This window comes from Gastrolobium bilobum, unplaced genomic scaffold (assembly GCF_033153095.1).
Source record: "Gastrolobium bilobum isolate Gb01-03AN ecotype WA unplaced genomic scaffold, APGP_CSIRO_Gbil_v1 utg46257, whole genome shotgun sequence".
Classification (NCBI taxonomy): domain Eukaryota; kingdom Viridiplantae; phylum Streptophyta; class Magnoliopsida; order Fabales; family Fabaceae; genus Gastrolobium; species Gastrolobium bilobum.
Genome location: NW_026899699.1, coordinates 5,572 through 19,333, shown reverse-complemented (window position 1 = coordinate 19,333; position 13,762 = coordinate 5,572). Strand labels below are relative to the sequence as shown.

Sequence of the window (13,762 nt, the reverse complement as noted above, 5' to 3'; positions counted from 1 at the left end):
CTGATGCGTGCTCTTGACTCTTTCTGCAACTATAAAGATTTTCATTTGCAACTCAACATTTATATATGAATACAAGCAATCATAGAATGCACACGAATGCCTACCACTTGGTTTCCAAAACTGTATTCTCTATTTTGAGTCAGTTTTTCCTATTATAAATGTCATCTAGATGCAACATAAATGCTGACGTCTGAGCAAGAAAAATCAAACCTGCTTGGTGCTATTTTCCAAGCATGTACTGAGTGGGAAGAAATCCTAGACCATGTCGTCCCACAGGGGAAAGGTTCCAAGTGGGACATCCTTAGACCTTATAATATTAGTATCATGGGGTGGCATAAAGTTATCACTAACTGCTATCAAACAAGTAGTTTGGTGAGGACAAACCAATACCAAAGAAAAACCAGTGGGAACAAAGGGTAAAAATGCAACAAAGTCGTGGCCGTGTGGGCCAAATATGCTTGACTGAAGTTGACTTGCAATGTGCAACAAATTGTGCTCCTCATTCTTGGCTCATCCAGCATGATGACACATTCAACTATCGTTTCAGGGTTCAGCCGTATATCACTATCCAAATAACAGTGTGCCAAAAAAGCTGGAATTCAATGGACATTCTTTCTTTCACAATTATTCTTGCAGGAATACTAGTTCCTTCTCTCAAAGTTTCCATAGCAGTTGACTCTATTGGTGTGTCCCAGTCAATCAGTGATGGCAAGACCCTAGTGTCCCAAGGTGGAGCTTTTGAACTTGGTTTCTTCAGTCCTGGTAATTCCAAGAAACGTTACCTAGGAATATGGTACAAGAACATCCCAATTCAAACAGTTGTTTGGGTTGCAAACAGGGCAAACCCCATCAATGATTCCTCAGGAATCTTAACAGTGAACAGCATAGGAAACCTTGTTCTCAGCCAAAATGATTCTCTTGTTTGGAATACAACCTCAAAACAACAAGCACAGAATCCAGTGGCAGTGCTCTTGGACACAGGTAATCTTGTGGTAACAAATGAGGGAGAAACAAACCAAGAAGACTACTTGTGGCAAAGTTTTGACTATCCATGTGATACATCATTGCCAGGGATGAAGTTAGGATGGAACATAAAACTTGGTTTGGATTGGAGATTAACATCTTGGAAGAGTCCAGATGATCCATCCCCAGGAGACCTTTCTTGGGCTTTAATACTCCATAATTATCCTGAGTTTTATATGTTGAAGGGAACACAAAAGTTCTTTAGGATTGGACCTTGGAATGGCCTAACTTTTAGTGGAGTGCCAGATCTACAAACCAACACCATTTATGAATTCAAGTATGTCACCACTAAGGATGAGATGTTCTACACATATAGCCTCCAGAACAATTTTGTCATCTCCAGAGTAGTATTAAACCAAACCAGTAGTACCTTTTATCGCTATGTATGGGTGGAGGAAGATCAAAATTGGAGGACATATAAATCACTTCCAAAAGACTTTTGTGACAATTATGGCCTCTGTGGAGCCTATGGGATTTGCATAATTACACAACCACAAGTCTGCCAGTGTTTGAAAGGGTTCAGTCCAAAGTCACCAAAAGCATGGAACTCATCGGATTGGACTCAAGGATGTGTCCGAAATAAAGCATTAAGCTGCAAAGACAAACACACAGATGGATTTGTCAAATTTGTAGGGCTGAAAGTTCCAGATACTAGACATACTTTGTTGGATGAGAGTATTGGTCTAAAGGAATGCAGAGTCAAGTGCTTGAGTAATTGCTCTTGTATGGCTTATACAAATTCAGACATAAGAGGAGCAGGTAGTGGCTGTGTCATGTGGTTTGGTAATCTTATTGACATCAAACAGTTTCAACCAGGTGGGCAAGATCTATATATTAGAATGCCTGCTTCAGAGTTAGGTAAGCACTATGAACTTTGCTTAATGATACTTCCATTATTCTTCCCATCAAAGTTCAATTGCAACTTTGAAAACTCAAGAATCAAGATCACTCTAAATTCAGCTTTTGTTATTTTTATAGAATCCAACCCGGAAGAACCTGAATATAGACACACGAAGAACACGAAAATAATAGTTGCTACCACCATTGCTGCAATTTTTGGTGTTCTTTTACTAAGCACTTATTTTATCTGTGGAATCCGGAGGAACATTGCTGGTATGATTGTTCACCCAGAGTTTTACTAAACAGATGACTGCATTTTTCTATGTATAACATTTTAATTACAAATGCTGCAAATCGGAATGAAGTTCTCATGAATTAATCATTCATGTAACATTGAAGTGTAGGTCAAGTAGCATTTTATCATGCCATAGCATCTTATTGAATATATGGTCTAAGAGTTTAATAACTTGCTACATATTAAATAAAATGAAATCACAAAATGTATTTTATTTTTTCCTCCTCTTATATTGATATTTATTTATTTTAACTATTTTCATTTCCCTCCTCACGTTTTATAATATTACTGAAGGCTTTCTTCAATTGTGTAGAGAATTCATTGACTAATAACAATGAAAGCCATGTGGATGATCTGGATATCCCATTATTTGATCTGCCAACAATTACTACTGCCACTAATGGCTTCTCCATAAAGAATAAGATTGGAGAAGGTGGTTTTGGACCTGTATATTGGGTAATCATTATTTAAGTATTATTACAAGTCAAAAAAACTAGAGCAGGATAAATATTAATACAAAGCATCAACTCATGAGAGTGATTATGCAGGGAATATTAGTAGATGGCCAAGAAATTGCTGTAAAGACTCTGTCAAGGAGCTCAGGACAAGGATTGACAGAGTTCTTAAATGAAGTAAAATTGATTGCAAAACTTCAGCACCGAAATCTTGTAAAACTTCTTGGCTGTTGCATTCAAGGACAAGAACAAATGCTGATATATGAATACATGGCCAACGGCAGCCTAGACTCCTTTATTTTTGGTATGGCAAATCAAGAAAGCTTAGATTTGAGTGCACTAGTTTTTAATGGCTTTATTCAATATTGAATAACATATTTGCTTTGAATAAAACAGATGATACAAAAGGTAAATTGCTAGAGTGGCCTCAGCGCTTCCACATAATCTGTGGAATTGCTAGGGGGCTTATGTATCTTCATCATGATTCCAGATTGAGGATTATCCATAGAGATCTCAAAGCAAGTAATGTTTTACTTGATGAAAATTTGAGTCCAAAAATATCAGATTTTGGAATGGCTAGAATTTTTGGAGGAGACCAGACTGAAGGAAGCACAAAAAGAGTAGTTGGGACTTGGTGAGTGTCTCGTTATCCAGCACCATATTTTATTTATTTATTTTTAAGAAAATATAATTCCAACTATGTACGTATGTATGCATGCATGACCTGTCCCAAACCAAGGTAAATGAAGAGAGTTGGCATCAGATGTAACAAGCCGACCGTAAATTAAAACAACTATCTATATGAAAAAGAACAAATAGAATTATCTTGACATCTGAGTTCATCTGTTGTCGACCCCAACTAATTTGGGATAAAGGTGTTATAAATGTTGATGTTGTATTTTTTAAAATATGTGAATGGTTTTTGCCGTAATGATGTCTTGCAGTGGATATATGGCACCAGAGTATGCTGTTGATGGGGTATTTTCAATGAAATCTGATGTCTTTAGCTTTGGCATTTTATTGTTGGAGGTTATATGCGGCAAGAGAAATAGAGGATATTATCATACAGATGAGAGTCTTAACCTTGTTGGTCATGTAAGTAAATGAACAAATTTTTAATTTATGTATGTCAAATTTAAATATAACAAACAATTAATTATCTTTGTTACTTTTATGATTCAGGCATGGACAATGTGGAAAGAGGGTAAGGCATTAGATTTGATTGACTCAAATGTGAAGGAGTCACGTGTTGTATCTGAAGTACTGCGTTGCCTCCATGTTGGTCTTTTGTGTGTGCAACAGTACCCTGAAGATAGGCCTACAATGGCCTCAGTGATTCTGATGTTGGGGAGTGAGATGGAATTGGTTGAGCCTAAAGAACATGGTTTCATTTCAAGGATGGTTTCTGTGGAAGCATATTTACGCTCAAATCAGAAGGATTCAAGTTCAACCAACGAAGTGACCATTACAATGTTAGACGCTCGATGATTATTCATTGATAGTTAGTTGGACATGCATTAAATTATGATGCATAGATGCGTGTAATTATATTCAGCGGTAAAAGACTAATCTTTTTGGATCCAATTTTCACATGTTACTTTTGGGAGCTGTTTAAATATTTTCACCTCTAACTCTCTTTATTCTCCGAATTAATCTCATAACTAACTTAAAGAGTCGAAATTTATGGAAATGCAAGAGAAATTAACTCGCCTCAAAAATATAATTATAGTTAAGTAACTCTATAAAAAATAAAAATAAAAAGATATGATGCTCGGTAGGTTAAATGAACCTCTTGCTCTACAATAAGAATTTCATAAAGAAACATGTTCAGTTGTTTCCATCTTTGCTGGAAAATAAAAATAAAAATGAATGACAGCATTTCTGAGAGCATTATCTAGAGTTGATTTTTTGTAATAGCCTCTTATGCATGCATAAGCATTTTTTAAAAAATTTAGATAAAATATAAAAATTAAATTAAAAGAAGAATTTAAAAAGAAATACATAATTAATTTAAGTAAAATAAAAATATGTAAAATAAAAGAAAAAATTTAAAAAAAAAGAAAAAAAAAAAAGAGAAGTTAAAAATATCTTATATATTTTTTCTTTGAAAAGGCAAACTAATATTTTAAACACCTTAAAGAAAATATTTTCTAATTTTATATATTAAAGTAGATTTGTTAAAGATATGATGTTTTTCCTACAAATATGAAACAACTATACTAATACAGACACATGAGAGTCGGTGAGGCCCAATAAAGAGAGGAAGCAAAAAAAAGGTAGACCCACTATTATGGTTATATGAGAGATAAAGTTATCTTATACTTATTATTCTTAAAATTTTATACTAATTTTAAGGATGGAACTGTATTACCATTTCTTAGTATTTTCCATTAATAAACAGCATTCTGCAATTGTATTTGTCAGAGAAATAAATATAATATAACATTATTGATATGGCATCATCCAAATGTTTAATCTTTTAAGTTAAATTGGTTCTGTATATGGTATTAAAGCTTTCACGACTAAGTGATCACGAGTTCGTTCATTATCGACTATTATTTTATTAATAAAAAAATTAAGAAAAAAGTATTTCTTCAGTCTATCTCCAGTGAGTTCAAAACGACATCGTTTTGAATTATAAGATTAAAAAATTATAATGATAAAGACTAATATAACCCTGTAATATATTAGAATTACGAAAACACATTGATTTCTCTCCCAAAACAACGTCATGTTGGGCTCACTGAAGATAACTTATCTCCATTGACTGGAGAAATCTTTTACCCATAAATTAAATATTATGGATTCTCTCAATATAAATAGATATGGGATTAGAATTTCTCACGTTGTTTTAGATAATTTCCTTACTACTCCTCTGACCATCGCCCTATTATCCTTGGGAACCCTAGCACCACGAACTAGGATGGAAGTAAACCCTTCAGGTTCATGGCCTCGTGGTTAACTGATGATAGCTTTGATGGCATTATGGCTAGGTGCTGGAATCAATCCACGAGCTGGGTGGAGCCAGAGATTGCTTTCAACAAGTAGTGGTTGATTGGCATATTCATACTTTCAAGGCCAAACAGCGTCAAAAAAATTGTCTACATTCGAGGATCAAAGGTATCGAGGACCGTTTGGACCATACTTACAATCACAATCTTGAGTTAATGCTAAAATCTCTGTGGCATAACCTAGAGAGAATTCTGATTCAAGAGGAGATTGATTGGTTTCAGAGATCGCGGTGCGAATGGATAAAATTTGGGGATCGTAATACTAAATACTACCATGCCAACACCATAGCAAAAAGAAGAAGGAATAAAATTACTACCATCAAGAATGATGGTGGGATTTGGCTTTCGGATCCTTAAGCCATCATTGATTATACGGCGGATTACTTTTTTAAGCTGTACTCCTCCCAAGATAATGATCTTAATGAATTTCTTATCAAAGGAGCCTTCAATTAGCCTAACATGGACGAGCGTCTTCTCCTAAGTTGTGCTCCTATCCACGACGAAATTAAAAAGATGATTTTTTCTATGGGGAAATTCAAGGCTCCAGGGCCTGACAGTCTTCAGGCAGTTTTTTACCAGTCCCAATGGCACCATATTAACCAGTCCATCTTCTTTCTCATCACTGATATCTTCTCTGATCCAAATAGAGTGAAGGAGATCAATCAAACCCTTATAATGTGGATCCCGAAAGTGGATAACCCAGAGAATCTTAACCAGATGCGGCCCATCAGTCTTTTTAATGTGTCCTACAAGATCATCACGAAGCTGATTGCTAGTTGATTGAAGCAGCACATGCAGAACTAGATCTCCCCTAATCAGTGCAGCTTCGTTGCAGGCAGGAATGGAAATGACAATGTCATTATAGCCCAAGAAGTCATCCATTCAATGAAGACGAAGAGAGGGAGGAAAGGTTGGATGGCCCTGAAACTTGACCTAGCCAAGGCCTATGACAGATTGGAGTGGAGTTTCATCCATGACACTTTGATGGAAATTGGGCTTCCTGATAACTTGATTCGTCTGATAGATAAATGTGTCAACTCGTCCTCTATGAACTTGCTCTAGAACGGTCAAAGGACTAAGGAGTTCAAACCTGAGAAAGAGCTGCGTCAAGGGGATCCCATGTCCCCGTATCTCTTTGTCCTGTGTGTTGAAAGGTTGGCTCATCTAATTCAGGTTGCCTCTCATGCCAAAGCATGAAAACCTATTGTGTTGAAGAAGGATGGTCCCCTTATTACCCATCTCCTCTTCGCTGATGATATAGTACTGTTCGCTGAAGCTTCTATCGAGCAAGCCCAAATCAGTAACCAAGTTCTCAGAGTTTTCTGTGATGCTTCCGGTCAAAACATCAGCAGGGAGAAATCTAGGGTCTTCTTCTCCAAGAATACCTGCTTCGCTAGAGACAAGGAGATCAACGAGTGTCTTAACATCAACCTGACTGGTGACCTAGGTAAATACCTAGGGATTTCCCTTCATCATAGAGCAGTGTCTCGAGCCTCCATTTCCCATATCATGGATCACGTTCAAGGTAGACTGGATAGTTGGAGCCACCGCTCCCTAACGTTAGCTGGTCGCATCACGCTAGCTAAGCCTGTAGTGGCAGCCCATCCCACCTACAGCATACAGTCGGTTTCCCTCCCTATCAACGTGTGTGAAGATTTGGATAGATGCACCAGAAACTTTATTTGGGGTTCCACAGATTCCCAAAGGAAATCCCACCTTGTAAATTGGAATATTCTTTGCTCGTCCAAGGACTACGGTGGCATGGGCCTTCGTCAATCGAAGGCTATGAACAATGCCTTAATCATGAAAGTTGGCTTTAGTGTTCTGGCTAAACGTGATGCTCTTTGGGTGAAGGTTGTACGCAACAAATATGGCCTTGGAGACGATCTGATCCCCAACCCTACTAGGACTTCCGTGAAATCCAATCTGTGGAAAGGTGTGCTAAACCAATGGACTCAAATCACTGATGGATCAAGGATTTTAACAGGTGATGGGAGGAGAACTAAGTTTTGGCTGGATAGATGGATTTCTCAGGTGAATAACTTGCTGGCAGTTGCCACGGGGCCCATAAACGAGGCTCATCTAAACTACGGGGTGGACAGGTTTGTGGATGCTCAGGGAAGTTGGAGATGGAACCTCTTCCAACATTTACTCCCCATTCAGGTCCTTAATTTTATCGCTGGGATTACCCCCCCCCCCCCCCCCCCCCAGCGGGAGAGGGAGAGTATAGAGTGATTTGGAGAGACTCCAAGAATGGTAATTTCTCTGTCAAATCGGCATACCTTAACCTGTCATCCCTTCCTCAACCATCCCTTAAACCCTGGAACCTAGCCTGGAACTGGCCTGGTGGGGGTATCTATACCCATATTGGTTTATAACTAGTGTTTGTTTTTGTATCTTTTTTTCCTGTAATTCCAAAAAAATAGATAATGTTTTTACTACATACACATGAAAGCATGTGAATCTTATTCACCAATCACCAAACAATTTAAACTTTTTGGTTGAAATCATTCTTTATAATATTTAATTGACATAATTTATTAAACTAATTTTCTCAAAATTTTAAGGAGTCGTGAACATTTCAATTGCAACCCAATCAATACCCATGAACAGTTCAAAAAGTATTGCAACCTTTTTTGTTGTTGTTGTTGTGTTGCAACCTAATTCCGCTACAAAGTGCAAAAAGTCAAGAAGCGACCATAAAAGTCTAAACTCTAAAGCACGGAGAATCCAAGTGGCGTCAAAATCAGTTGTCTTTTATAAACTAATTTGTTACGCTACTAAACAAAGATAACTTAATAGACTTCATAAGCGTGTGTAATCGTCTAGTCTCATTGAAAGCTCAATTCGGAATTTTTTCAAAGTGGCAACTAATATGATTAATCATTTGTGCTTAACTTTGATTCTTCACTAATTTTTCGAAGTCTATGGTTCTTTCCTAATATAATACGCAAATTACTCAAAAGAGTGAAAGACTACGACCCTATATACTACGTTTCATTTCTTGGATAGTTTAAACATGACATCTTGCGTTAGCCCTACGATACTGAACAACGTACTGTACGTAATTTCATTTTTTCAAATGTCTACATTAAAACGGCAACGCTTATATAAATATTGACACCAGGAGATTGGGATGGACATACTTCAATTCGGTTAGGTTTTTTACATAGGATTGAAATTGAATGTTTTAGTGATTAGGTTAACTGATTTTAGTGAATCGGTTCAGTGAACTGAACAAATTTTACTTTTTCACTTTTGGTTCTGAATTGGTTTAGAACCAAATTTGATTTTGAACCAGTTTTAAAGCAAAAAAATAAAATAAAAAATAAAATAAAATGCAAACAATTAAGGGAAAAATAACCAATTCAATTTTTTTGTTCTTACGCCGGTTTCTTGAATCGATTCTACGTGAAATAGTTTTATTCTTAAATTAGTTCAAAAAAATATAAACCTTTTTGTACGGTTCAATTCACAATCCAGTTTGATTCTTTTGATTTTTTTGCAGCCTAAAAATGGTAAATTCACAGCTGGTTCTTGAAATCCTTGACAGTCGTAGTTTTTCTTCGGTACGAGTAAATCTTCGGTACATGACTCTTTTTACTTAAAAGAAAAATATGTGGCTCTTAATTGATCTATTTTGCACTAATATTGACACGGGACACGAGATACGACACAACAGGATTTCTCCATCAATGGGCCAAGTAACAAATCATAATAAGTGGGTAGAGATGGCAAAGCGGGCAGCCCGCTCCACTTATAATAACTGTCACTAGTAGTTGTGGATTTAATATTGAAGAATAATTAGAAGTAAAAGAAATAAAGTCACCTTTGGTGAAAAAAGAGTTAAAATGACAGTTAAGGGGTAAAAATGAGGGTAAACAAAGTTACGCGAAAAGTCAAAATAAAGTTAGAGATATGACTAGAAAAATATTCTAGTCTATTGGGGAAAGTTTGGTATTGAATGGAGATGTGTGGATAATAAATTGTTACCCAGTTAAAGTAACTTAAATTTACCAACCGTAAACTCCTTTATATTTTCCTCCTAAGCGTACAAACGAAGCCTTCTTTCTTCTCCCTCTAGCCGAAACAGCTCCATGGAAGGGGGTTTCAGTTTTAATTTTTTTTCTTTGATTTCTCATTACACAGACATCCAAATGCAAAAGTCCATTACACGAATGGACAAGCACTAGGGGCTAGGTTGTATGCTTAGTGGAAAGGACTAAGATGCAACTGAAGCGTGTGTGATGATTTGATTGTTTAATTCTTTGGCCATTTAAATGCACGAGTACGCTGCAGTTAAATCATTACTGTTACTGCCTCTGGATATATGATGTAGTTCATGCCATGTGTATACTAACCCTTCATGCAGGAAGTGAACTCTGGGGTTGGAGAAACTCTCCAAGAACCCTGGGTTTATTGAGTTTTATCTCACTCCGTTTGGGGACTGTTATTTCAGGTGTTAGCAGAGATGATACTGGGCGAGGCAAAGGGCCCGAGTAGCTTGCTTATGATAGATGATATTTGAGATATTTTGATGCATTAGTGATAGATGAATGCAAATAGGACTTAGAAGTTGATCATTGATGTTGTATAGCCCTTGTGGGACTTTGATCACTTGTAATCTCTAAGTCTTTGGTATATAATCATTTTGAAGCACATTGATCTAATTGAGCCTTTTTGGATATCATGTGAGCCTTGACATGGCAATAATCATGTATTGAAATTGTTGTATAATGTCTATTAGGTGAAGGAAAACCTTTGGGGTTGAAAATTAATGTAAATATAAGGATATTATGGATTTTTGTCCATTTTTCATATCCTATATGATAGATTTGGACCCTTTTGTCTTAATGGAAGTTATAGATCTTTCTCTTAGCTTTTCAACGAGACCAAGATTGCGTCAAACAGATAAGTATAACTCAAGTTATTGGTAAAATACCAAAATATAGTGAAATCTCCATAACCGTGGCGCTTTTGGCGCCAATATGGCGCTACCAAATAGTGGGTTGGCGCTATCGGCGCCATAAGATGCATAAAAGGAAGTAAGATTGGCGCTATCAGCGTGGGTTTAGAGCTGTCAAGGCGGGATCCCTATGAAATTCGCAATTTTTCTCCAAAAATTTATAACTTGAGCTACGGTGCTCCGATTTGAGCGCGGTTTAACCCACGCGTAGCTAACGAAGAAATCTATAACATATTGGAAAATTAAGACCATAGAAATAGTATAAAATTCCTTAAGTTAACTAAATAGTGGAGGTTTATAGTGTTGAATAACGATAAAAATGAATTGTTAAGCCTTGTTGGGCTAAAGGGACTACTTGGCACACTATAGTGTTAACGTATGATTTAAATAAAATTATATTAGGTGTTCCACACATAGTTTAAGTTATGATTACAACTATTGGAATTGTTTTAATTACGGATTTGATTTTAAACATAAACGTACATAAATAAAAAGGAAAAAGTTTATCTGTACTTTAATTCAATTATTCTGATTGTAACTGCGACTAATGTCATACGTAATGTTAACAAATCAGTTCTAGAATGGGGTGTTACAGTTTGGGTTTGAAGCTTCTGCCTTGTTGTTGGAAATGCAAATTGCAGCAGTCACTTCGCGAAAAATATAATCAGAGTTATACAACTCTAAATGAGACATATAATTTATCGTTGGAAGCTTGTGATGTCTAGTTTAACATATTAAAACCTTAGGATTTTTCGTAAAGAGTTGCAATGCCAGTTTAAATATGGTAAATACAGTTTTGTGCTTGAGGGCTTTGGGAGAAGCCTGCAGTACGTGAAACAAAAAAGAACTAGAGACTCGTAAGCATGAAAAGATAGGGTATGTCTCTTGACTAAATTTCTTGTGTAAAATTAGGTTGTGACTCTGTACGCAATGCTGCCTGTTCATCTGTTGGATTGGTATGCCTTTGAGCATTCTATTTAACAGGTAAGATTCTGGTCCTCAGATATATCCACTGTTTGTTCCACCAAACTCCATGGGAGGATGATTTGATGTGCATGGTATGCTTTTTCTGAAAATGTTCATGCAATGATATTTATATGATATATGTGGATATACTTGTTGATGTAATGTATGGATGTGATGTTGATTACTTACACGATCAGGCTGTGACCCTGGTGTGTAAGGCATAAGGCAGCGACCCTTATGTTTTGGTAGGTTGCAGACGTGCATAATGCCTATCATATTCTCTAGCCAGTTAAACCACACTTGCATACATCGCACGATATATACTGAGATATATGATTATATGAGGATCAGATTATTTTACTATGATGATACTGCATTATTATTGCCATGGATTTTATTATTTTGTCATACTTATTATATACCTGTAGGTGAGCTTGGGGCGAAAGAGTCCTTGAGGACCTCTTATCTTACTGAGATTTCTGCTAGAGATCTCACCCCTTATGGGGCACATTTTCAGTTGCAAACGTGCATGAGGCAGATATCTTTAGAGGCAAGATATAATAGCCCATATTAATTAATTAGGAAATCAAGTGTAATTAATTAATTAAACATGTTTTACTGGGTGAAATTAAGTATGAGGCTTAATAAAATGAATTTGAGTCACTTTGGAGTTAAAAAGTGTACTCAGTGAAAATTAAGGGGTATAAATGGGTACTGTCAAAAGTACCCAAAATATAAAAATAAAAATAGTAATATTCCTAGAATAATATTCCAGACTTTTGGGTAAAGTTTGGTAATTATTGGAGTTAAATAGATAGACGAACCAATACCCGCTTAGAGCCACTTAACCTATGTTAAGTGACTTAAGTCACCAAAAGAACCCCTCATTTCCCACCCAACCCGTCGAACCAGAAAGGAGAAGAGAAGAGAGGGAGAAGAGAGGGAAGAAGAAAAGGGAAAGAGAGAGAGAGAGATCAAACCTTGATGGTTTTGGATGATTCAAAAGCCTAAATCGCTTAGAATCTCGCCCTCTTTCATAATCCTAGCTTTGTTTTGAGTGGGGAGCATTGTGGAGAGAGATATTACCTCTCAAAAATTCGGCCCTTTGGAGAAATTTGGGGTTTTGAGAGTTTCTACCTCCATTGAAGCTTGAGGAGCCATCAATCCTTGGTTGTGTGACCATTGGTGGTAAGATTCTAACCCTTGAACCTCATGATTCCTTGAAATTTGCATGAGTTAGGGTTTGTGAATAGTAAATTGGGATTTTTATGAAATGTAGTTGGATTAGCTATGTTCTAGGAAGAATGGAGCTTAGAGCATGTTATGGAAAATGCTAGGAATGTCATTTAATCGGTGGAAATGAGCCTAGATAGTCATTTGATAATTGTTCATAATATTGGAAAATTCATGCTTGGATTGGTTAGTATTCTAGCATGTTGAACAATTAATGAGTTGAATGATTGATTGGATCCTTGTGATGTCTAGGATTGAGGCAATTGGGCCAACCTTGAGAGACCAACCATTGGAGCAAGCTATGGAGCTTGATTAGCTCCATTGGATAGGTTTCGTTTGAGAAGTGAAGTATTGTAATTGACTGACTGTGGAACCTGTTGGTGGTGAACAAAGGTTGACTGAAGCATTGAGGTAAGCCTTCGGACCTTGGGTGTAATTCCCTTGATTGTTCCACCAAGCCCTGAAAGGGTAGTGGTGATTATAGTGTATATAAATGCAATAAAATAGTGTAATGCTTTGTTATACGTATGTGTATGCATTTGGTGTGGCATAGGATGGTGTTTCCCTATGTTGGTATGTTGCATGACGATGCGTAAATCATACTTGGTAGTTAGCTGGCCAGTAGGACTATTTGCATCTGAGTTTCCTTAGGACAGCTTGAGAGCTCGAGGGATTTCTCCTGGAGATGTATTGCACTTTGCATAGATATGTATTTACTGCATTATTATTGTTATTGCTATTACACTGATATGGAACTGTGGGGTGGAGAGATGCTCCAAGGACCCCTGGTTTACTGGATATATTCGTATATCTCACCCCGTGTTGTGGGGACCCCCTTTCAGGTAAGGATGCTGCAGGAGCCTCTGGTGGCAAGTGGCCCTATCTAGATTATGCATGAAATATGGCCCTTCTTTGAGATTGTACATGTTGTTTTGTAGCTCACATGTATAGAATTAAATGAATAGGCAATGCT

The 13,762-nt window shown here is 36.8% G+C and overlaps 1 protein-coding gene and 1 pseudogene across 1 annotated transcript; both read left to right on the top strand.

The window, feature by feature from the left end:
• The first annotated feature begins 602 nt into the window (after positions 1-602).
• On the top strand, positions 603-4,202 carry LOC133292687 (G-type lectin S-receptor-like serine/threonine-protein kinase At4g27290; annotated as a pseudogene).
• A 2,307-nt stretch (positions 4,203-6,509) lies between these two features.
• On the top strand, positions 6,510-7,787 carry LOC133292688 (uncharacterized; the record flags this gene model as incomplete). The annotated part of the gene is made up of 2 exons (XM_061491129.1): positions 6,510-6,656; positions 6,843-7,787. Coding segments are annotated over exons 1-2 (1,092 nt in total), but the record flags the coding sequence as incomplete, so codon positions are not given.
• Between the last annotated feature and the right edge of the window lie 5,975 nt (positions 7,788-13,762).